The sequence below is a fragment of the Callorhinchus milii genome, unplaced genomic scaffold (genome assembly GCF_018977255.1).
Source record: "Callorhinchus milii isolate IMCB2004 unplaced genomic scaffold, IMCB_Cmil_1.0 Scaffold7, whole genome shotgun sequence".
In the NCBI taxonomy this organism is placed as follows: domain Eukaryota; kingdom Metazoa; phylum Chordata; class Chondrichthyes; order Chimaeriformes; family Callorhinchidae; genus Callorhinchus; species Callorhinchus milii.
Window position 1 is genome coordinate 21,334,418 of NW_024704748.1, and position 26,262 is coordinate 21,360,679.

At 38.0% G+C, this 26,262-nt stretch overlaps 1 protein-coding gene across 1 annotated transcript in view; it reads right to left on the bottom strand.

Moving 5' to 3' along the window:
• LOC103180430 (inositol polyphosphate-5-phosphatase A) overlaps positions 1-26,262 on the bottom strand; it is a 203,244-nt gene that overhangs the window by 91,614 nt on the left and 85,368 nt on the right. Inside the window, exons 3-4 of the mRNA XM_007896272.2 lie at positions 18,957-19,057; positions 16,859-16,946 (exon numbers count right to left, since the gene is read on the bottom strand). Of these exons, the coding sequence (XP_007894463.1) occupies positions 16,859-16,946; positions 18,957-19,057 (189 nt within the window). The remainder of the gene's footprint in view (positions 1-16,858; positions 16,947-18,956; positions 19,058-26,262) is intronic.

Here is a 26,262-nt window from a genome sequence, read left to right on the forward strand (position 1 = left end):
GAGGGTGAAGTATGGAACAGCTCATGTCTCTACGTATTGCAATGGTAATGCCTTCAGTAGTGGACAAAACCTCTTCAATATTTTCATTATTTTCCCTTTAACTCTCTTTTAGACTGGGGACAGTTTTGCTTTATTGTGCTCTGGGAACTGATTGAGCCTCCCCCAGAATATATTTCATGTTTGACTTTTACCTGCCACATTGTGTCAGAGAATTAATGCTTTAATGGAACACAAAGTTACCTGAGACATGCTGTCAACATGTGATGATGCCACCACTTTTTCCCAGTGAATGGTGGGAATGCTTGGAGCCAACAAGACTGAAGGAACCGTATCAGCTATTACACTTGTTTGACTATGTGACATGATTGCACAGCCATTACGCTTTCACATGTTGACAGCATGTCTCAGGTAAGTTTGTGCTCAGTTGTAAAAATACTAGACAGTGCACAGCTGTACTGGTTAATTCATGTGATACCTCTATTAGGCATCCTGTCAAACAAAGTCTTTGGAATCTAAAGGCAGGGACACTGAATTGTTCCTTTTTGATGAATGTTCCTACCAACATTGTATTCAATAATCTGTTTTCTTACTGCATTTGCAACTGGCACCTGCTATATGCCAGCAACTAAAAAAGGGGTAGAACATCACAGAAGAGATAAAATTAGTTCTGAAGTACTTTTAAATAATAAACAAGCATCGATATCTTACAATTGTTGCAGATGGCATTTTTCCACCTGCAAATCCACAGTGAACCCACACCTAAAATCTGCTCAGTTAAAAGGTCATATACAGTAACCTGAATTCACTGGATAAATAAATGCAAGTAAAGTAGATGAATCACAAGAGAATTGGTGCATGGCAGTGAATGAATAACCTGCAAATGGTTCCCAAACCCCATTATTTCCCTTTTTTTCAGGCCAAAGATTCATGTCCCTGCATCCTGTCAGTTCATTACAGAGAAATATCATTCCTCTCATGGCACATTCTGGACTACCCTCTCAGCCCCATGAGGACCCTTTAATGTTTAATTCCCCATCATCTGCTTCAGTGAACAGTTTAATCTCTGCTTGTATGATCAATACTATATCAGTGTAAATTAAAATGACAATTTTAAAGTAATTAAGCCTGTTAATGCTCGATTCAAATATCATTATTTGTAAAAGGGATATGGGAGAAATTACACTGTGTCTAGGGTGAAAGGCAGATGTTTTACTGTTGCAATCCTGTTGCTGCTGTGGTCACTGAAGGCTTATGGAAAGCAGATTAACTTCTTTCTAGGACTGACAGGATACCTATCCAATTTCATATAGGATAACACAATTTGATAAATTTAATTTTTTTGGCCAAACTCAATTATTTTAATATTAAATGAAATCTGGGAAGATTCCAAAATGACACAATGAAAATGCACTTAACTACAGAATGAAATCCAAAAGTAATTGTGTTATTTCATTTACCCAACCCTTTTTAAAACCTTTAAATAATTGTAATGGTAAAAGGAATGGCCAACATTCATTTATAGACCATGGTTTGAATTGAATACAGTTTTTAACTAAAAGGTGCTGTTCGCAGTAGAAATATTCCATCTCACTGCTATGGGAACATATTAGAAGATTAGAATTTAATCATTACATTATTTAATCTCATAAATAGCTCTATACCACTTGAGCATTTCAGGATTTAGTCAGAGTCTGCCCAGAATTACTGAGTATCAGTTCACAAACATGACAGTTCTTTTGTGGGCTGCTCCTGATCATTAATCAATAATTAATCGTTACTAAAAATGTGTCTGATATTACAACCAGATTAATGTAATTTTATAATTCAGAAATACGTAAGGTCTGAAAGAAACACCAAATCTCTGAAGATTATGGTAGGGAAATAATGGAAATGGGAAATGTGACCCAGATAAAATAGTGCAGTTGTAAAAACAAAATGGTCCTAATGTGTCACTGGGGCGACATATGGGATTCTCCTGTTAAACCTGCAAGCTAAGTTGTGTGATCCTAGCTGGACAACCAGGGGTAAGCTTAATTTGTTGCATTGGTTATTATAATTCAGTTCCAGCAGCATGCTGGATCCAAGATGCCTTGATTTCTGCACCTGTGTTCTCCACGCCTGAGTAAGTGAGGAATTAGTCTCTCCCCTGTCTCACCCTCCCCAGCAAAGATTAAAACTTGCAACCAAAACTCTACTTTGTGCATTCCCCCACCCCGAAAAATAAAGTGTCTACACTGTGATACACTTGTCTATATTTTTAGATGAGCAGTTACTTCTTATGCAATAAAAGGGTTGAGTCAGAGTAAAGATCACTGAAGATCATTTCTGGACAGTATTATGTAATGATTACAAATTACAGGAAACAGTTGAGGTATCTGCAGATACGTACCCTCTGACCCACCAAAGCTAGCCAGCCGGCCTTCACTCTGCTCCAATGATCAGATGAATTATTGCTTGGATCAGATTTAGAATATTGTGTGCAATTCTGGGCATTCTACCTTCAAATGTACATGGATGTATTGGAGAGAGTTCAAAGAGAACGACACTGGTGATTCCACAATTTCTAAGCTATGAAGATGGATTGACAAAACTGAACTGGAGCAAAAAAAGCTTTGAATGGCCCTGCACAATCAAGGTTCAGGCTTTAAAGTGATGAGAGGCAATGATAGCATGGATCTGAGTAAGTTATTTTACTTGGACTGTGAGCCCTGGACATGCGAATATGTAGAAAATGGCCATGCTAAGGCTTGTGTTTCACTTTTTAATAGAACACACCTTCTTAATGTCTTAGGGTATTTGCACTTAACCAACCTAAAATGCAACAATGTATGTTGTACGGTATCTATATCTTAATCCTCATTTTTCTGAAAAGGTTTTGAAGGAATAGAATAATAATTGAATCATGAAGAACAGAGTTAAAGCAATGCAGAACAGATATCTCTCAGCAACTTTCCACATCTACAACAAACCACCACGTGGTCAGAAGTAAGCAACCTTCCAATTGCGGTCTTGAATAAGAATTTACAAAAGATCCCAATGGAGGGACTATAACCCACACAAGAACGCATGCAACAATTTTTCAATTCACCCCAAAATATTACTCTGAATCCAATAAAACTTATTCCACACAAATATCCAATAAATATTGATTTACATTTGTATGACAATTTATACCACATCTACAAAGAAAACAGGGCAAGAGACACTAAACATTACTTTCAAGCTTTGCTTTTGGCTAAAACTTTGTTTGACATTCATTTAACAGTTTAAGATGATAAACTAGTTTAATCCGAGAGAACGACTCTCCGTGTTGTCATAAACATTTTTTATTTACTGTAATTGACGTCATGAGGCCTGCAAATATGAGAAACCTATATTTATCTACAATGATCTAGTCTTGTTTAAACCATCAAGCTTCAGATGACTTGACAGAGAAATATCAGCCTCTGGCAGCTGCTCACATTTTTGAAACAAAAAGTAACAGCAGTGGGAATCTGTCTGTGCCTAAACATGAAATTGGTCTTACACGATTCATACAACCACCTCTAACCAGATAACATTTAATGTTTAAACCTTAAACCTTTACTAACCCACAGTGCAGTATCTGAATCATTAAACCTTGAACTTGTCCGTGCCTTTCACTTTTGGCTAAAACAATGAAAATCTAATTTCTTTCAATTCAAAGACAGTTTCTTCATGTCTCACAGTTTCAACAACAACAACTTGCATTTGCATAGCGCCCCTCACACAGGGTAGCATCCTACAGCACTTCACAAAAAGCTTAGTTTCCTTTACTTTTGTCAGACATGCCTTTCCCCTTAACAACTTCAATGAGGGATAAACACATCCAAGATTTGAATACTGCTTCACTATCTGTGGAGTGTTCATCTCTTACTCCAGGACAGAAGACAAAACAAGACTTCTGGTCTCATATATGATTCCTTCCTTATCCTAGCGTTAATCAGCACTTTTGAGGAGCGGAGAAGAACATTAGAGAAACAAATAGCTATTTATGTGATATCAGGAATTAAGAAGATTGAAGTATCAAGACAGTTTTCTTACAGATTCAATTAATGGACCTGATGGATATGATATTGCTTTAAACCATATGGAAATGTACAGTGAGATATCCAATTTATATTGCCTGTTCTGAATTGAAAGTCCTGTTCATCTTAACTAACCACATATATATATATACAATAGTTCTGCTAACCAGCATTAGACACTAGTTACATTTTGAATGTTATTAAAGAGTTGAGGGTGCAACCTGCTCTCTAATAACATTTATATCTTTTTAAGTTTAAAAGTCTGTTGGATTTGGCTACAGTATTCAGTGGTTATACTACCGCCATTAGCATTGATTCAATTCCAAAAAAGTACCTCCTGGCTGAGATTTCAGGAGTGGAGCTCAAAATTGAATTGATGCTCCTAAAACCTGATTTATACGCCACTTTTGGTGTCGATTTGTTGTACATTGCATCAAGTCAACACTAAAAGTGCAGTGTAAATCGGGCATAAATAAATCACTCTGAGATTACATACAATAAAAATATGAATTATACTGTACAGTTTAGGATATTAGAATGAATTGTTGACTTGAATGATTAATACCATGGTAAATAGATATTCACTCACTGCTTAATACTGCAATCACACCTGAAATAAACAAGTTAGAATAGTTGGAAAAAAGCACAGATTTCTTTCTGATATCGGAAAGGTAGGTACCACCTTAAATGTTAACCAGTCTTTCTGTGTCAGGTGTTAATGGACAAGCTGTGGATTTCCTGTTTTTATTTTAGATTTCTGGCATCCGTGTTTCTTGTGTACACATTTTTTTCCCCCCTCCCAACCATCGAAAACATTTCTTTTACATTTTACAGTAACTATGCTACATATCTGCAAAAACTATTTAAGTGGAATTGTCGAATACACAGATGTTTCCATTTGACTAAATTTTCCCCTTGTCTCCTTGGGCCACATACTTCCTGTGGCTGAGAAGGCAGATAACTGCTCCAAAAGCCCTGCTCATAATGTCCAATAGTCTGAGGGCTACTAGTCTAAAGGCTTAGTTACATGAGAGTTCTGAAGTAATGACTATCGGAGGTCCTTAAAAATCTCTCCTACATTAACTCAACCATTTTTTTTCTATTTGCATAATAGTACTCGATAATAGGATTATAAAATGGATAGCATCTACATTTGCAGACTAAAATTAAAACATGTAGGGAGGCAAATTGTGCCGTCGAAGCTGTTAGTATAATAATAAAATATGACCTAGAGAAACAGGGATTTTGACTGACAATTGGCAAATGGAATTTAATATGAGTAATGCAGGATAATGCACACTTGCACTAACAGTACAATGAGATGAAAACCTTGGAGAAGGTGGAATAGGAAAGGATGGGAGGGAATTGTCAAGCAGTGATTAACATTTTCTTCACATTGTGGTACTGGAGTTGAAATAGTAAATTCAAGTGTGTACTGCTAGAGATATGGATATCAGTCAAAGGACTGTTAATTTCTTAAAATGCATATATTGTGTCACACATCAAATACTTCCCCCATTAACATATGTGACAGATTCCTAAATTATGTTATACTTGAAAAGACAACAACAACTGGGAGGATTCTTGCTCTTTGATCTATGAATGAGGAAAGGTATTCACATTTGTGGGAAAAAGGTTGTGAGAGAAGGGGCGAACAGAATACACAAGTATTTAAAGCACTCAAGGAAGTGAATACAGAGAATATCACACACACGTGCTAGCATTTAAACAATGAGTGGATTTGACTGTAAAGTGTTAAAAGTTCGAGTCCGTTTGTCTAGTGAGCTTCTTGAATTATTTAAATGGGTCACTGAGGCCAAGGTATTTTTTATGGCATTTCCCTATTAAAGTGTCCGCAAGAGCATTTTGTTTTTAAATTTAAGATCACACAGAATTGCGGAAAGTTTTAAAATGCAGTATTAATTTGGAAGCTGGTTCTTTTTAGCAACTGCAAAAATTGCTGGCTTCCAAATTAAAGCCTAATTTAAGAATGTGGCACAACTAAACAAAATGGTTTTAGGTGGAAATGTAAACCTTATTTGGCTGAACTTGTTGTGCATTTAGAAATTGCTTTGCATTGCATTATTATATGTAGAAGACAGTGAGTCCTCTATCGTTCACTATTTAGATAACCGAGCAAAACTGGGTTCTGCCATATTGTTCAAAATATATTGATGTCTTTATCTTACAGCAAGTGCACTGAGTTGCAGTAAAATATTGCAGGGACTGGCACAGGTTCATAAACACTGCACTCGGGTTTTGTAATAAATAACTTCCATCAACAAACAGGCAAAATTTTCCAGTCACATTGGTGGAGGTAATGTAAGTCTGCTATAACCTTTTAGACAGTGCTAGATTTGAAGACTTCAGACAAAAGAGGCCTATGTTCAATCCTATATTATGCTGAAGTTACACTCATCACAAGTCAGATGTTTGCTAGATTTGCTTACTGGAGGAACTTGGTATCTTCCCAAACAATATCTTAAAGTTGCACTGGGATCAAAGTAAAGGGCCCTAAACTCTGAGCTTATTTTTCCAAACAATCCATAAAGAAAACGTACATTTTAAATATATTTGTCACTCTAACATTGTATGAATTTGGATTCAAGAGGCCAAGCTGTTACAGTTGGTAATGCAGTCCAGAGAACGCATTAATGGCTCTGTAATCGAGAGGACAATGAGTTACAGAATGGACTCTTGTCGACATTCATACAAGGATTCAGCTCAGGTACCAGAAGTGAAAGCAGACTGTTCCACCTAGCTTCCGAAACCTCTGTAAATGAATATCATACTGCAAGCAGTAGTATTAAAATACGTGGGTTTACACAGCAAAGTAAAGCACAACGATTTAGAAAAAGCACTTGTCAAACAAGCTAATAAACCTACAATACATTAACCAGACAGCTTGCTCTTAGTGCCTCTCCCAACAATCCTTTTGGTTTCCTACTTATCCTTCATTGTCTATTCATTGCTGTGTGTTCTTTGTGGGAGCATTTTGTCAACCTGATGTATAAAATACCCTAACCTATTTAAAATGCATGGAAACAGCAATAAAGTAAACTGTGTGGCTATTGTTTCCCTTGTGTCTGATAGAGTAATGTTGTCTCATCTGTTACTCGGGAAATAAAAAAGTCAAGCTTAAATGCACAAAAAATTATGATGGAAGCTCTAAATAAAGTGAGGTAATGTAAGTTTATTGAGTACACAATCAATCAATCAATGGGCAAGTGGATTAACAACAACTCATCGACTCAAGCGAGATGATTTGCTGAAATATCAAGAAGATTGCGTAATTAAGGACTAAAATGTTGTCTGCAACATTAGGGGATGTAAACGATGAGAAATCAATGAGGTGGGGGGGGGGGGGTGAATACGCATAGAAGCATCTCCCTCCCCCCATTCCTGACATACTGGTGTGTTTATTGCTCAACAACATTCCTGCAATGACCTGAAACTTCTGTCAGTGTTTATTTACTCCCAACACATCAAATGATCAATATTTTTAATTTGGGATCAAGTTATTATTTTTCACATCACAGCTTCAGGAGCAAAGTAAAGTGGCTCATATTTTAGCGCTAAAAAGATCGATATGACAGTTTCACCTTCACTACAGACCCTGCCAGTTGACTGCAGCACATCATAATGTACAGTAGGTGATGTAGGTGCAGCCGAGCTAGAATCACATCATTATCCAGACATGGAGCCAGACAGGAATGATTTAGCCCATCATGAAGCGCCTGATGCCCTTAGTAAACCAATCTCAGCTCATACAGTTTATCATACCTGTCTTTTATTGAGCAAAGGACGGACAGTTTCATAAAAGCAGATTACGTCCCTCATCATAAATGCATCCAATTTTTGCTGAGCCAAGGAACATCTGTAAACTATAATTAATTTTCCATAAATTTCCAAACAAAATTATTCAAACCTGAAACCATGCCTTGAAATACACAGTTATAATTCATTGACTACGGCGGATTCATTGATCGCCATTCAGTATGTCTGTGCGTACAGGAAGAAGAATTACAGCCACAGCGTATTACTTTGGTGACATCTACTTCATTTAAATGATTTGGGACTGCTCTGCTTTTCCCTAGTCAAAATGAAAGGTGGCCGGGTGGCTTATTCTATCTCAGTCACATTTTGTCTACGCTGGAAATGCACTCACGGTTTATGTTTGACATAAATTCAAGACACAATTCTCAATCAAAAATCTATCCCATGTTCACAGATCATGCTTCTTAGTTCTAAGCAACTCGGTGATTTTATAGTCCTTTTTTTCTTAAAAGAAAGGATTTGTACAAAATGATTTGCTTTAAGAAGTCAAAGGTTGATTGGAAAACAATATCCACAGTCCAATTGCTGGCAGCTTATTAAATAGAGCTCAATTATCTTGGACGGTTGCCATATCACTGTTTCATGTAATAGCTGAGAATGGCGTGGACATATAGACACAATTTTGCTGGTGATTAATATTGAACTGAAATGTCATTATATAGAGTTACAAAGTACAAAGAAAAAAAAATCAGTTAACAGAAAAAAGACTTAAATGGTAAGGCACTGAAGGTTAAATGTAAAATATGTTTGGGGGTTCAACACCATAACCAAATGATCCAACAGGACAAGAAGTGTTATATTCTTATACTACAATAAATCAAACATAGATGCCATCCATCTCGAGAAACTGCATCACCATTTCATTTCTATGTGAATCTGGCTGTAGATGGGCTAGTGGGCCCATACCACATTAGTCTTTATTCATCAAGTAATGGGGCATTCTCTCCAAGTGACCCTCCACAAAAGCCAAAAGCCATTGGAAAAAATGAAGGCTTTAGTTATAAAAAATAATAACATTTTGCAGAGAGTAACAAACCCAACTCTATACATTAAAGGAGCAAAGGACTGGGTGTGAATCACTCACAATACAAGCAGTGGCCACTCACACTGCTTGACCCCACTTACCTGCTCGCTCCCCACCCCACTCATCTGCTGACATCTCCTTCCCCACGAAACTTTTGCAAACAAATCAAGAAGGGAATGTTGTGTGATGTGTATACATGTGTACATATAATGGCGGGCAGTGGAGGGAGGAATTAAGGTGAACCCAAACAGTTATTTCTTTACATATAAAAGTCGAATCTAAAGCTGCATGCTCTTTGCTACTCATCCAACTATTTTTTTTTGGTTCAACTTTCTGATTTGATAGCAAAATGGAATCTTGCATCCTTTAGACCTGGTATTGAGCAAAGGCTCTGGAGTGAGAAAGGACAAGAGATTCTCCTGCAATGTCGTCGACTCTGGAATGTCGGTTCGCTATTTAAAATATCTTTAGAAAACAATCGCAAATTCAGCATTTCTTTCCTCCCTCTCCCCCATCACAAATATTTACCAAAACAGCAGTGACTTAGAAAAACAACAGCCAGCACAAAAATGAAAGATAAACCCCAACCCAAGAATTGCTCTACAGACAATTGCTTAAACCACAAGCTACCGTCTCCTTTCAGTGATGAAGATGGAGTGCGATGGAGCATGGAAGGGCAGGACATAGGTTTGGGCCTGTGATTCTTCAACACTGTGCCATTGATCCACTGATTGAACAACTGAAGGCTAGACACGTCCCTATTGCAAGAAAAGGAAATAAGACAAGAGTGGCCCAAGTCGCTCCAATGCATCTTCCGACACAAAGCTGCAAAGCAATATTGGCAGAGACTCCCTCTCTCCCTTTAGGTCAGGGGTTGTGCTGAACACACAGAAGACAGGAACAGTGCCTGACACAGAGAAATCATAGCCATTACCTGACATACAGAAACAAGGGATAGCACCCAACATACTGAAGGGATAACGCCAGACCCACAGAAACCAAGTTTAGCACCCAACATATAGAAACAGAAATGCATTCAGATTTATTCAGGTTTGTCAAAAAGCAGTAAACAACGATTTGGAAGCAACCTTGCTTTAATCATTGCTGAGACACTACTGAAATCAGTTACTTGCTGGGCTGGGCTCAACAATCATGTCATTTTATTAAATGCTCATGGTTTAAAATCACTAAAATATCTAGCTGCTGACCGAAAAGCAGCTGTTTGTTAAAGGGTTGAACATTTCTGCTAACTCCCAAAGTTTGGCAAACTCTGGTTGATGCATTCAAAGCTCTGCTATGATATTTCTAGTGTGTGCCTGCTATTGCAATCATGGCAACATCCACTATCAGACCGGCTGTTCAGGTTTCATCTTATATTTTCTGCAAATTTTATTAGAAAGTTTCAATGCGCCCATTTAACCTTTCGCTATAGAAATGAAATAAATGTCTGGTTTGTTTTCTCAGGAGTGGTCTGTTCTGCACTCAAAACTGTAAACACTACTGTATTTCAAATAGCATGTGAGGCTTGGACATAGATATGACCAGTCAGTGAGAGTGTGCCACCTATTGGCTTAATGCTGAACAATGCTGCCTACAGCTGTTGAGAATTCTACAATGCCAGAAATCCTCCCCTCTTAGTCATTACTCAGAATAGGCAGTTGGAGCTGAAACAGGGAAAAACAGGAAACAAGCGAAGAATCAAAACTGATGTCTCCTCAAAAAACAATTCAATCTTAGTTTACTGTGCATTTGTAAACAGCTGTAGGGCAGAATAGCACGAAACTTAGACAAAATTCTTTACAAGTATGGCACCAAGGGAGCTTCAGCCTGACAACTTTGAGAGCCAGATTGAAGAGACGATACTTGTGCATCACCAAATTATTTTGTGAGAGGCTCGTGATTTGAGGAGGCAGAGGTTCTTAAAACTCTTTGTGTAGGTTTCAAGATTTATTGCATTGGTTTAGATAATCTGCCATTCCTCTTTTTGGATATCTCCACAGCTAAAGTCCTGAATCTACAATGTGTGGGTCGGCTGATAGGTGACAACACATTGAAGATTCAATGCACCCATGGTTTATATTTCCAAGCTGGTGCAATGTCTCCCTTCAGCTCCCAACAGTGTGTGTGCCATTTGTCTCTGATGTTAATGGTGGTGATGCCACATCACTGGGCCAGAAGAGTTAGCAAATGTGAAATTTACACATTCATCCAGTGCCGTTCAATATATCATCCTGCCAAAAACAGCACATTTATTTTTGCGCGGTGGCAGATCAGGTGACTCTCAGTGTTGCAGGTTGTGTCCCCGGTCTCATGAAACTTCAACTTATTGAATGCCATTACTTCAGTGGTTGTTAACAATGTGATCACTCTGAAAGAATAGAATTCTGTTTAACACTTCTATATGGTTTCAACTTTGCAACCCAGAACTACAGAATTAAGGTCATAACATGACGTTATTTGTCTTATCAAGCTGCTTTTAAAGTTACAACTCAAGTCATTAATGTTGCGTCCTTCTATTGACATTCTATGTCTCACGAGAGGTAAATAATGGGTTTTCTATGTACAGCGATATGGCCAGTTAAATTGGAGACATTATTCCGGTGTTGTTAGGCCTTGTTAGTCAATACAAAGCCATGGAAAACATCAGAACACTCCCCAACCCCCACCCCCCTTTGCAAACACAAAGTTAAAATCTACCATCACTAAACATTTCACAGTCAACCCCTAGTGATCCAACCTGCTATGTAAGTAGTAAAACTCTTTTGAAACAATTCATGGTGAGTTGTAGTTAGATTTACCATCGACCTATTAACAGACGGATTTTCAGGTTGTACTGAATTTGACTCAACATTGCAAGTTTATTTCCTTTTACAAGTGTTTCATTTGATTTGAACTGTGGCCTGTGGTGAGCACATTTTGGTACTCTAGCACAATATTCCATGAAAAGATATTCAGTATTGTTTTAATTTTTCTAGCTGTTTTAACCATAATCTTTTGGTAAAAATCCAATCACTGCAGTCAATTAATAAGCTTATCTAAAAACATTTGCATGCAAAATATTGATATACAATTGATTAGTTGGAGCAGCAATTTGCAGAATGGGAACATTTGGCTACTGAGTGGCAGAGGGACAAACACCATTTTCCTTGTGGTGACAGATACCAATGTTACAAGCTTCACTGTCCAAAGTAACTCATTTACCAAGACATAAAGACACAATTAACTACTTGTTTAAAACAGGCAACATTACTGGCAACTGGTTAAAAAAAAGAAATTTGGTGAACTCAGTGACTTCTAGGCCTGTTCTCAGGCAATTGCAATGCTCGTTTTTGATTAACCATAAATAACAGCACTTTGGAGTACTATTGAACCCTTCCATAAAAACATTACTGACATGCTGGTAGTCGAGATATTATTAACACTATCTTTTGCCTTCGGGCTTTGTTGAAACGTCATTTAAATAAAGGTGTGTGCAAAACTATGCAAGCAGGGTGTGACAGTCTAATCAATAGCCCATTATCACAAAATGAGCAAACACCAACCAATTCATGTGTTAACATAAGGAAACATAAGCAAACAACTTTTGGTTGTTTTTATTGCAGTAGCTGACAAAAAGTGTTGGTACAACTGTACTAAACTCCAAAAGGGCTCTTCTGATAACCTAGTGAGTAAAGGCACTGTTAATTGTTGCCATAGGCCATTCAGATTAGAAGGTCAAAGGTTCAAATCATAAAGTTAAGAGACCTACCTTGTCTAACTGTTGCTCATATCGTAGGTAATTCCTTTAATATTGGGGATCATACTCATTGCTATTATCTGCTGTGCTAAACTGGAAAAATAGTAATAACAATCTTATCCAAAGATGAAAATACCACATTATTGGTTTCTTTCCACTGAATAGCATGAGGGTCAGTATTTTGCCCAGTTTTGAACCTTGTGTGCAATGAGATGAAGGCACTATGAATTTGGTTAGTATCTAATGTCCAAGTTACTGAGATGAAGTTACTGCTGACAAGTCAACACCATCTACCTAAAATGCAAAAACATTTCGAACAATGCATACTAAATCCATTGTGCGAAGTTAGTAAAAGTAGTTATTACATCCGGCATGGTTACCTGGATAATCCCATTTTGGTAGAAATGCTTGCTAACATACTGAAAAATTACTCCTAGTCTGCATTTGAGAAGATGTATAATAGTGGCTTGTGAGGCTTGTATTAAATGAGGCATCATTATTTACATAACATGTATGGCTTAAGATAACGTAATGATTAATAATTTTTTTCCTGCAAAACTGAATTAAGGAAACGTTAAAATCTATTGTCCGACACAATTAATTGTTCTGTTTCCCAGTGGAACTGAATATACTTCCTATTTTCTCATGCCAATAAACTGTAGCCAATCCAGCAGAATTCCTGCTTGTTGGATACCATCTAGTGGCATGTGCTAGCAATGTCACATAACTTCTGATATGGAATCATGGAAATTACCACATGTGACAACAACAACTTGCATTTATATAGCGCCCAGAGCGCTTCATAGTGACGAAGTCTGACAACGAACCGGGGAGAGGGAGGCGGAAGGTGACCGTAAGCACGATCAAAAAGGAAGGTCTTTAGGTGGGGTTTGAAGGTGAAGTGGGGGGGCAAGAGCCAACTGGCCCTTCGAAGCAATACAACCACAGTTGTCCAAAGAAAACAAGGTCATTTCTAGTTGATTACATCCAGAAGGGTGGATCTCAAAATAAATTGTGGCACTCTTGTAAGCGATTAGATGTAATTAGGTCTTAAATAACTTTATGGCCCTCAATTTTCTGAACATTATTTCCTTGTTTATGCACAGCAGTAGTTTCTGGACTTTAACAAGGTTACACCCACTGTTTAATATGATATCGCACCTCTTGAGGTGGCACACCTATTGCTTACTCATCAATGGTCGATTCTCCCAGCTGTGAGAAATAAAGTTGGATACAATATTAACTTATGAACAGTCAAATGTTAATCTGATGTGTTGGGCAGGTTACTGATTGATTGTGGTTTATGTGGAAACTAAAGTGTGCACACCTGCAGTTCATGCCCAGAATTTGCTCTATAAATGAGTGAATCTGGGACTCACTTGAGGGGTCTTTAGGGACTGTTGATCTCTAAACAAGGATCCTAATAGGAATCATAAACATATTGTTTTCCAGAAAATTAGATATTCAGTGTAAACAGGTAGTCTTTCTAATGTATTGTTTAATTAATTTATTAATTTATATCTCTATTAATAGATTTAATTTATCAGCCATGCTTGAATGTTAAGTACAGATGCAAGCGTAATTTTATAGTATAATAATCTTTGCATTTTGATATAGCGCTTTATCACATCATTGAGACGTCTCAAAGTGCTTCGCAGAATATATTGTAAATATATATTGTAGGATTGACTGTGTATTTTGTGGGCGAACACGGCAGCCAGGTGTAAAGGAGATGTGAAGATATTTACAACAGCTTCCATTCAGTAATATACTTTTGTGTGGTTAAATATTTCACAGATTTAACTTAATGCTCCCTTTGTATATTTATTTATTTAGACCTGAGCTAGTTCCTGGGTTAAATTCCAGCGTCAGCACGCAATGAGTGCCACCTGGTGCATGCTAATGAAACTACAGTCATGTACACCATGAACGGTTGACAGAGTAATTTCAATGTAAAGCACTCCTTCTCCTAAGCTCTCCAATTTGAGATGAAGATATGTCGATTTATGCATGTTCCCTGCAAATAGAAGGACCACACGGGGTGGCACATACAATAGCTCTGACGTTAGAGAGCTCTCACCACAGAGAGTTGAGATTTGCATTATGTCCACTCAATGATCTCACTCCCGATGACACAATTCCACTAATAAGCTCAGAACCAGTCAGGAAGGCAGATGACAGACAACTTGTTTTGTTAATCACCTGGAAAGTGATCATGGGGACACTGAGGTACGTTTCCAATTTTAAGTTGAATGTTAATTTAGAAAAGTTAACTTTGCATCCTCTGCGTTTACACAGCAACTAGTTTGAAAATTGTGAAGGATCAGGCAGTATCTCCTGCAGAGAAGCTCATATTCAATGGTTAATGGTTCAGCTTCAATGCTAATGCTGTTCTGCATCGCTCACCACCAAAGATTTCTATAAACCTTGCAGCAATTTAATGTGGCAGCTGCTTCTTGGAACCTGATGGATCAGAACTGTCTCTGCCATCATTTCAAAATGAAAATCCAATTGTTTGATTCAAATCCAATCTGTTGTACTGTGACTGGTTCGTCCTCAAATATTAATAAGAAACACCACCGGAAATCTGTTGCTCCACTCCAATATCTTACTAATGGCTGCATATTAGACTCCCATCGAGATTACCTTCATGTGTGACATGGGTTAACATCCATTTCAATGGTTCACAATCTGTATGTGTTCCACCAGATCTCTCTATGTATGCCGTAAGAAGTTTTGAATTCTTAACTTCTTCCTAATGTCTTCATTTTCTTGGTCTGTTGGTTCTCCTTAATCCTATGAATGTGTTTCTCCTGCCCAATTGCTTCAGTTCAGACAAAATGTCTGATATAAATAGTGAACATATCCATTTTTTCCTGCTGTGTATTTTCAGCACTTTCTGTTTTCTCTCACCTGTGGTGGTAGGGGTGAAAAATCACATTTCCAGCATAATTTGTTTCAAGTGTTTGTTTCCAGTGGGAACCCAACAGGAAAGGTTGTCGTTTTGAGAGTCTACAGCGCTGATGTTCAGCTTGCAGTTTACGAATGACCGCACACAAGAGCCACCCATTTCCTGGTATAAAGTTCTGCTAAACAAAACTTATTGCCATACATAATGGGCTGCCTTAGGAACGCTTCACACTGTCTTACATTAGATTAGGAAAAACAGTCATTGAACAGGTGATGTCTTCCACTGCAAGATTTCCTTTAGCAAATTTGAGATTTACAAATCAAGTTCATAAGATCACAAGATTGGTTTGGATGAAGAAGGCCCTTCGGTCCATCTAATCTCATCTCTCAAGCTGCTTTTTAAATAAAATCAGTGTCCAGGCTGTAAACATCCTTCCTGTCAACCTTCCATTCTATTCCGTTAAATACCCTCTGAATAAAGAAATATTTCCTGAATCTCTTTAAGAAAATCAAAAATCAAGAGCCCATCACTTATCAGACCTTTCTGGGTAACCTAATAACAGCAGTTTATTCTCCTGAATTACACATAGTGCCATCACGCCTTTTACTGAGAAACGCTAAATTCATTCATTTTGTTTGAAAACATTCAACGCCACAAAACTGAACATTATAAAGAAAACAGGTTAAACCTAATTGATTCTGAGCTTCCAAAAGTAAAACTAAAAAATAATCCACAGTATCAATTTATTCTGAGCTATCCACGAGTCAGTTTGGTGCTTCTAAACTAAATTGGAATATTTATATTTTGTGCCAGAAGAAATCCAGACAAAAAGAGCTGTTGACCTGTGTGTGTGCTGATCAACAAGTCACACAGAAAACATAGGAACACTGGAGGCCATTCAGCTCATCAATCCTATTTTTATTCCTAGTTTATTTGATTTTGGCAGATTTTTTAATCCCAATGCTAGTCCTTTCACCATACTCCCTAATACCACTACTACCCAAGTGTACGTCTATTTATTGTTGAAAAACATCCCTATCAATTCTGACTTTACAGCTTTCAGGAGCACCATTTAGAAATATTCTTAACTATTATTTTTCTATCCAAACTGTTCTACCTTACATTTTGCAACATGAAACTCCATCTATCACAGTTCTGCCCACTTGTGATCAGTGACACAATGTTAATATTTCTTATTAATGTTTGGGCAATTATGTGCCATCGTTGAATTACACAGAGGGCACGTTATTGAGTCTTCTTGTCCCATACTCTTGTGCTGTAATGGCCAGAAACCTTGTCCATACCGTGAAATGCTCTTGTGATTTGTAGTTTTCATCCAAGTACACACGGGCTCGATTGTACTCTTTCATTTCATCACTCGATAGCAGTTCTCTGGAATAAAGAAATCATTTATTGAGGATTGAAAGGGTTAGCAGACAATCTCTTTTTTATAATAACATATTAATAACTTTTATGCTTTCAGAAATGAAAACACAGAAAAAAACTCAGTGGGTCAGGAAGCTATACTTTCAAGCTGATGCTGAATGTGTCCCCTTCTTTTCTGTTGCTTCAAAGACTCTAAGGACAATTGCACTCTCAGACTTTACCCCGCATGAGGCATGCTATGTAAATGCAGGTTGTTGTAAAGGTAGCTCTTATGAAGTCCTGTAGCTAAGTGGTTCATTCGCCATGCAAGCAAGAGGAACTGGGTTCGATTCCCAGCAGAGCGAAATGTTGGGCAAATTTCCTTACTCCACACACATCTGTTTATCTAACAGTAAGTATGAACCCGTTTTTTAATCAATTGGCGGACCGCCCGGGAAGTAATAATCCCTTCTAAAGAAAATAAAAACTGATAATAATTTGGTCACCCAATCCGCGACCGAGGGATACTGCTGTGTGCAATTGGCTGCCATGTTTTGCCCACAAAAGATAGTCAATTAACTTTACAGTGTATTCTATGAAGCCCTTTGAGATGTCTCGAAAACATGATAAGACACTATATCAAATGCAAGATTATTATTATTATAGGACTAATAATCCCTTGTGCGTTGGGGCCCCACTTGTAAGGTTGGAGTTAACATATTTACTGGAAAAAACTCTGGAGCTTAGTCCTTTACTCCTGTTCTGCAACTGCTTTGGGAGGTATGTTTCATGCCAAAACTAAATGCTGAACATTGTCAAATATTATTTCCCATCATTTACATCCTTTGCCTGAAGTATAAATTTCATCCAAAATGTTATAGCGTTGAGAAGTGTACAGCCAGAAACAGGTTAGAAAATTTTGCAGTAAATTAAATCTTACAGTTCTCTGCCAGTTATCAAATTATAAAACAGCATACATTCTTGAAGTGAGATATTTCCCAGTTTTCAATTACACAGAGGAATTCAAGCATTGGGACATGCACCTGAATTTATAATGCTCTTAATAGGTATGGATTGAGTGACCAGAAATCAGTCACAATCCAGTTCAGTTTCTGTATAACCAGAAAGAAATACAAGATTACCCCCAAAAGGACAAGAATCATCAATAGTCTTACGAATTTCACCAATTTGAATTTCTGCGGAGAAACATGAGGCTAAATGCCGAACTTGAGGACATTCAGCTCTGCTTTTCAATTCTCACATACCAGGGAATATAATGGGGGCAGCGGTGATAAGTGAGTGTTTTAAACAGAAATAGCATCTCATTAAAAGTGACAGCAATCAAGAGGGAATTTGTGCAGATCGCTGGAAACATTGACATGGGTGACAGGATCTTCTCTATTACTTGCAAGCACCTACACACCTCTGTGCCAGTAGGGGGCACCCGTTTCCTGAAAAAGCAGATCACTGAGATGAGCCAGAAACATTGAACAACAGAAGGGGGCATCCTATCCTTGCACAGTTCATAATCTACACTCGAGAGGATGGACGTTATAACAATTTGCGTCTTGATCTGTCAATACTTGGGTGCTGCCAGACTTATTAAAGTGGCAATTCTTGAAAGTAGTTCTTTCTCAATAGGATTTTAGGATTGTGAATCTGTACGACGTGTATGATTTTGAACAGTTAAGAAATTTATATCTCCACAAAATTTCCTCAGTGTCCTTGTATATCAGCAGATGAAATATTCCAGCTGCAAAGGGCCAGTCAGAATATATGTCAACCAGTGTCCTTATCTGTGAAACCTCTTGCTCCCACTACGCTCTAAAGCTGTATCTATGTGGAACGTTTTGTGACAAATTGCCACTAAAGGTATAATATAAATTGGATTTATGGAGTGCAATTTGTGCTGGAGCTGTGGTGCCTACAACATCTTCAGGCTATGGTAACCTCCTCTTAACTTCCTCACACCTAAGGAACAGAAACCCAATAAAACTACAATTTCTTTCAGAGCCAGTTAAAATAGTCGGTACTTACTTGACGAAATTGTCAACGTGAGTCATTGATGCTTCGTAGTTTTTGCCTCCAACCTCTTGGCAATGCAATGCAATAAAGTGAGGTTTGTGTGTGTGAACAGCCTGCAGAGAAGGAGGGATACATCGTCAGAGTACAGCAGACAAGCATGAAATTTCAAAGTGGAAAAAACTACAGCAGCTTTACACAAAGGTTAATGCATGTTGTACTTGAAACCAAAGCTGAAATAAGAGGTTTAAATAGACCATCAATTACAATTTGTCATGATTTTGTGCAAGTGTGCGTTTTGCCCACAAAATACACAGTCAATCCACTTTACAATCTATTCCGTGAAGCTCTTCGAGACTTCTCAATGACGTGTTAAGGCTCTATATCAAATGTAAGAATTATTATGATTATTATTATGATTATTAAATCAACTCATATGACAATACACAAGAATGGAATTAGTTCTGCAGTAATGTTATATACTATTGCTCCCTTTTTAGTTGGTAGCACTTCTTAAAGAAACTGATTTTGTCACTATAACACAAGAAGACTGCATGTAAAAAGTGTCTGTCTTTCATAACGATTTAGAAACTTCTTGAACAAAACTTCCCCTTCCTCTCCCCCAAGTGTACACATGGTGGATAATTCATTTATATTTACACAGAGCACATAATATAGCCCAGTGTGAGCTGTTTCGGACAATCTAAACTGTAAACGCTATTAATAAGTTTCAAAAGCTTGACGAGGTTGATTGCAGGACTTAAGGATCCAACTCATAAGGAGAGGAAAAATTGGAGTGTATGGAAGGCCATTCAGACATCCATACATGTTTTGCTTGTTTTGTTGTCTATGCGGAGCATTGTCTCCAAGAGAAGATTTGATGTTTTTTCGTGTTCCACACCTCTGTATATTCTTAATCCAATTTGTCATACTTTTGTACAATTAGTCAGTTTGTGCCGCAAAACAGCCTGGAGTGGGAGAGGCATAATCCAGCCATTCACCATCAAGCTAATACGATTTTTCCAGACGTGTATTATAGTCTCCTTCGAAGCATTATGTATCACATTGGTCATATGCTTGGTTATATGTGAGAAACGTTCCAAGCTCACAGTACAGTACTTCTTATGACCCACAATCTGCAATAAACAAAATGTGGGGAACCAGCTGGAGAATTGAGAAAGGGTCTGCAATAACCCTGGCAATCTTATGAGAAATTACTTGAACTATATACAGTCTGATAAGAAAAAAAGGGTTGTTTTCAAATCAGCATTATTGCAAGGAATCCTTTAATTCCTTCAGTACTCCTCATCTTTTGGGCCGATAAGAAAGTCTCATGAGAGGAGGAATACTGAAGGAATTAAAGGATTAAGAGAATTAGCTAAAAGGGCAAAGTGAAGGTACTCGTGTGCACCCAGTAACGGTAACGATACTAATGGAGTCGCAAGATGGTTTTCAATGCGTTGTTCATATCCTAATGTAATCACTGGCAATTCATTACATTGCTCACAAAGGATATTCAATGGGCCACCATTTTATCACATCAAAGAGAAAGGCCATATGAATAATGAGAATCACTGAGTTGTGCAAAGCTTTCCCATGAGCAAAAGAAGACAGGTATTCATTGAGTTTTACATCTATATATTAAATACGTATTTCTGATGATTGCTGCTGTGAACTATTAGAAGGATAAACATTTTATGATACTCCAGTCATGTGAGGCAGCTTTCATCTTCCTTCAGAGAAGGCTAACAGGTTCATTGGAAATTGAACCTCACTATTCTACAAATGCTGGTAGAATTAATCAAAAGATTTGAATAAGTATCCAAGGAATAACTAGAAAATTAAAACTGTTCAAACAAGTCGTGCATTTCTCTTTGAAACTCAGGAGGCACAGAATCTAGCTTATCTTACTCTGTAAATCTATTTCGTTTTAAAATTTAACATGGTGACAACTGTTGAAAATTCATAAAAATCAGTCCTTTATTTTTAAGACCTGTTCAAAACGAGCTTGCAAATTAAGCCTGAGTTTTCTGAATGTATGATCTGAAGTTTTAAGAATAAATATGGTTGGATATAGCCCTGGTTTGCTTCTGCCCCCTCTCTACTGATAGCAGCACTGCAATATAAACCTCCCTTAACCCCCAGTACTAGTAAGAATCTGAATTTGAAGCAAGTTTGGCCACTCTCAAGAGTATATCGCTCAACAAACAAAACTGCGGCCTAAAAATCTCACTCATAGAGTTCCTACAGAGGCAGAGGGGAAAATTGACACACCACACATGTGTAGCAGAGGGTTTGCTTCTGGTGTTAGCCCCAAAGGATACTTTGTTGGGACACACGGCAGAAGGAGCATTCAACTGAATATACAGATCCATCAAACTACACTTGTGAGGCGATTGTCATTAATTTTAATTTTTAATGTTAATCTGAGAAAGTAACCGTTGTTAATGAATATTTTTTAACAAAACCACAGCTCCGAAAGGTGCAAATGAGTTTGTGGCTGGGCTGCTCTTGCCGATTCATCAAAATCGCTAACATTTTCCTTCGACACTGTGACTCTTAACTTGTGCTGTACTTAATTGGATAGTAGTAATGGTGCAATAGGGTGCACAGTCAGAAAATATCTGATTGTAAGCATAACCAACTTTTACCTTCACAAGCTACAAAGAAACATGTTGGAAGAGAAAAAGAGGGTAGGCTTTAACGAGAAAAATCTGATAATATCAGGCCGAATCAAACAGGAATCTGAGGTGGTGCATTTTAATCCTTCCACTGCGTCATGGTGGGTGGAAATGAAACAGAACTCTTCACACTTACTTGTGGTATGTAGACATTTTTAATGTTAACACGGTGTGATGTTATCCAGTCTTGATTGCAACACAAACACTTTCACAAAAAAATAAGCCAGTACTTCAAATCGGGCAGAACCCTCTCAAATATAAAAGTAAGGCATGCAAACAGAGTGCATGCAAACTAAACAATTCCTGTTTCCAAATTTACAACTTTCACCTGTTGGTGTGGAGTAATCCATTTCAGGCTGAGCAAGGACCCCAGAACAAAGATCAGGGCCCACGTCCTTTTAAATCTATGCCGACTCAAGGCCTGACTTTCTGGCAATTCTGTTCAGCTACTCTCAATGAAAATAAACCAATCTGTATACTTTGTACTGGGCTCAGCTCAGTAGTACAGTCTGTTCGCATTAAATTAAAGAGAAGCAGCAACATTCAAGAAGCAGCTTTTACAGCTTGATGTAACTTGATGTAATGGGAGGATGGCAGGTTGAGTATTCTGGATGGATCAGATCAAATCGCTGAAGCACCTCCATCTGAACCTCTTGTGACGTTATGATTTAGCTAAATTATTTCACAGCTAAATCCATTCACACTATACAGCAATAACTTCAATGGTGAAGTTATTCACCTAGATAGTAAAAACAGAAAAGCAGATTATTTTCTACAGGGGAAGAGACTAGATAACGTTAGTGTTCAGAGGGATTTGGGTGTCCTTTTACACCAGTCTCAAAAATTAGTATGCAGGTACAGCAAGCAATTAGGAAGGCTAATGGCATGTTGGCGTTTATTGCAAACGAGTTAGAATACAAAAGTAGGGAAGTCTTGCTGCAACTGTATAAAGCCTTGGTGAGACCGCACCTAAAATATTATGTGCAATTTTGATCTCCTTATTTAAGAAAGGACATACTCGCCTTAGAGGGGGTGCAGCATAGATTCACTAGGTTAGGTCCTGGGATGAGGGTGTTGACCTATGAGGATAGGTTGAGTAAACTAGGCCTATATTCTCTAGAATATAGAAGAATTAGGAGTGTTCTCATAGAAACATATAAAATTCTTATGGGGCTTGACAGAGTGGACAGTATGAGACTGTTTCCCCTGGGAGGAGAATCGGTAACCAGGGGTCACAGTCTTAAGATAAAGGGTCAGCCCTTTCGAACAGAGTTGAGGAAACACTTCTTCACTCAGAGGGTAGTGAATTTATAGAATTCTCTACCCCAGAAGACTGTAGATGCTCAGTCCTTGAACATATTTAAGACTGAGATTGATAGATTTCTAAAGGTTAGAGGGATTAAGGAATATGGGGATAAAGCAGGCAGATGGAGTTAGGTTAGAAGATCAGCCATGATCTTATTGAATGGCAGGGCAGGCTCAAGGGGCCGAATGGCCTACTCCTGTTGCTAATTCCTATATTCCTATGACATTTGTCGTTGGCTTCAGTTATGTATAAAATAAAATACAAACCCATGCCCTATTCCACAATTGTTCTTTGGTTAGGCAAGTGTCTGATATACTCAGAAACCTGTCAGCATGCTTACATTTCCAAACCAAACTACTAAGAGCCTTATGTATGTATCGTTTCATCTCGTCTAACTTGAGAGTGCATTCTCTCTCTCTGGAGAATACATTCTGCTTATATATTCACAGAGATTTGAGGAGAAGGTTGACAAGAGCTAAGGCTTGCATACCCCAGTGTATGGATTGGGATAATGCAGGAGCTTAACCAGCTAAAATCAGGCAGCTTGGCTTTGCAAATACTGCCAAGCTTCTAGCTACTTGTCCAGGCGAGAACCACCCGACCCACTCCTGCCTCTTTCTTCAGCATCACCCCATTCCCAGGTCGGGCTTCCAGATGGTTTTGTGAAGCACTGTGAGACATCCTCCTTACTTGAAAGTTGCTGTATAATCTGCCTGAGAGTGGCCTGACACTGTTAGTTATCACAAATACAGGGAAATGTAACACAAACATAATGTTAGCTACACCCAGCTGTTGAAAGATTTGGCTCCAATATACGTATTGAACAAAACAAAAATAAATATTTGATCACAAATAAAAGTAAATGATTTTGCTACTGTAAGCATATGCACAGCTCGGCAATTCTGAGAGGGAGAACTCTGACAAAGAAATTGCAAAATGTCACCATAAAAAGTTCAAGTTTTAATTTAACAATAAAAGTAACAGATATCACTTTGCAAAATCAGCTTTGATTTCCCCGAGATCTGATAGAAGATAACAGTTAGGTGGGAAATTAAAGGATTTAGTGCTCTTCTGACTAGTGAGAACTTCCCCCATCCAATAAATGCCCAATATTTAAAGAAAATCCAGAACCCAGAAAGAATTACAGACCTCTTCCCACCCCAAAAAAACACTCACTGAATCCTGCAATACTTAGTTTTATTGAGAAAAAATAGCACGTATTGAATATTTGTAGTTTGGAAGCATCCAATTCGAATGCAATGAATATTTCAGCTAGGTCTATTTAACAGGTCTGTCATGAAAAATAATTCGTTAGAGGACTGAAATGCCGAAAAACATGCTTGGTTTATAATTAATGAATGCTGACAGATGAAATGTGTTTATTTTGCTCCTACATTTCAGATCTAATAGATCACACGCCGAAAGACATGTCATTTCAACAAGCGTTTGTTCGATTGAAAACGCACCACAAACAATAGTCAACATTTCCATAGGAACGTTCGTCATCCTTTTACATTATTCAAAACCTCATTAGGTCATGTATTTCCATAACCTACCTAGGTTATAATTCAAGCAAGAACAATATCAAAACTCACAGAATTATCCCAGCGTGAACAAGGATATATATTTATCATGTCTGCACTGAATACTGCATGAGAATGAAGAGAACTGCTTGCAGAATGAGAGAATCGATGGGTGAATTTCTCCATTCTGTAAATATGAATAATAAGCAGTTTTTGTTGTATTTTGTGTTGTCAATCTGAACCAGGCGAGTATAAAACCTGAAGTATTTACCACAGGACACAATTCTATAAAGTGAAAGACAGTAAGGTAAAAAATTGCTAACATCCGCTTGCATCTTTAGTTATTGACTGATTAAAGCATGTGATAACTATCACATGGAGTCCTGTAGCTCAGTGGTTAGACCACTCGCGTCACAAGTGAGAGACCTGGGTGTGATACCCGGCAGGGCGAAACCTTGGGCAAGTTTCCTTACTCCACACACCTGATAATAATCCCTCACGAAAAAAAACCAATAATAAAATAATTTTTATTAATTGTCACTTCAATCCACGACTGTTTGTGGGACACTTCTGTCACTGCTGTGCGCAATTGGCTGCTGAGTTTCACCCACAAATATACCGTCAATTCACTTTACAGTATATTTTGTAAAGCGCTTTGCGACGTCCAGAAGACGTGAAAAGCACTATATTAAATGCAAGGATTATTATTATATCGTATCTCACATTTTTCACCCCACAGTTTTCAATTTGAACATGAATTTAAAGTATACAGCTTTAGCGAGACATAGCCTGCTAATACAGTACTACATTACAGTCTGCATCAATACTTTTGATTTTAAACCCAACTGATTAACAGGGAATAAACAAGCTTGAGCTCCCTCAAAAAGAATCTCGCAACACAGCAAGACCTTTTTCTTGTGCATTACAGTTACTCAGTTTCAGGTTAACCTGCATATGGAGTAGCTTGCAGTGGGGATTTTACTGAATACATGAAAGGTAAGAGTGAGGGATAAGGCTGTCATTTAGAGAGTAGAAGATTTGAACTTGGATGGCACAAGGCTTTACATTCGATAGTCCAACACAAGCACTAATCTCTGCAAGGAAGTCACCCTCAATACCATGAACACCTTCCTGCCCAGGAAATTGTGTGTAGATGTTAGCGACAGACAGAAGCAGATTGGAGGGTCAATTCCTCTCAGGCTCCTCTACACCTTTTTCAGTACAATATAGTGAACCAAAGGCAGGGCAAAGGCCTAGACACCAGTGCCTTCTCCATCAAGAAATAATGCATGGCGTAGGAAGAAATACAAACAGAAATAATTTTTAAAAAGCATCCCCAAATAAGGCAAGCAGGGACTATATGAAGACCAACAATACTGCCCGGAGTAAACACTTCAAAACAAAATGGCCAGCTCCAGTAAAGCTGCTAAACAGAATCACACCATCTGGTCTCAACCTCCCAGCACTGATAAATCTCTCAGCTATACATTAAAACACTATTTCCCCCCTTTTCAATCAAGTCCGACCGCTTGACTAATAAAAGCCTAAATACCAACCAATAGTGTTAGTACTGTCTTGTAGCTCCTGACTTTACATAACATTTTCTCCCAGTTGCCTGACTTACATATCACTCTCCCCTCGCTCTTGAATTTACAGAGACTGCACACCATCCAGTAAACAATTGGCCGAGTAATAGTGTAGATCAACCAGATGTAGAATGAAACAGATAGAAATAGCTCACTTCAGCTCAAATTTTTTATCTGTTGAAATCTGGTGGAGCTAGAGAGGAGAAGGTCATTTCCTTCAGGTTA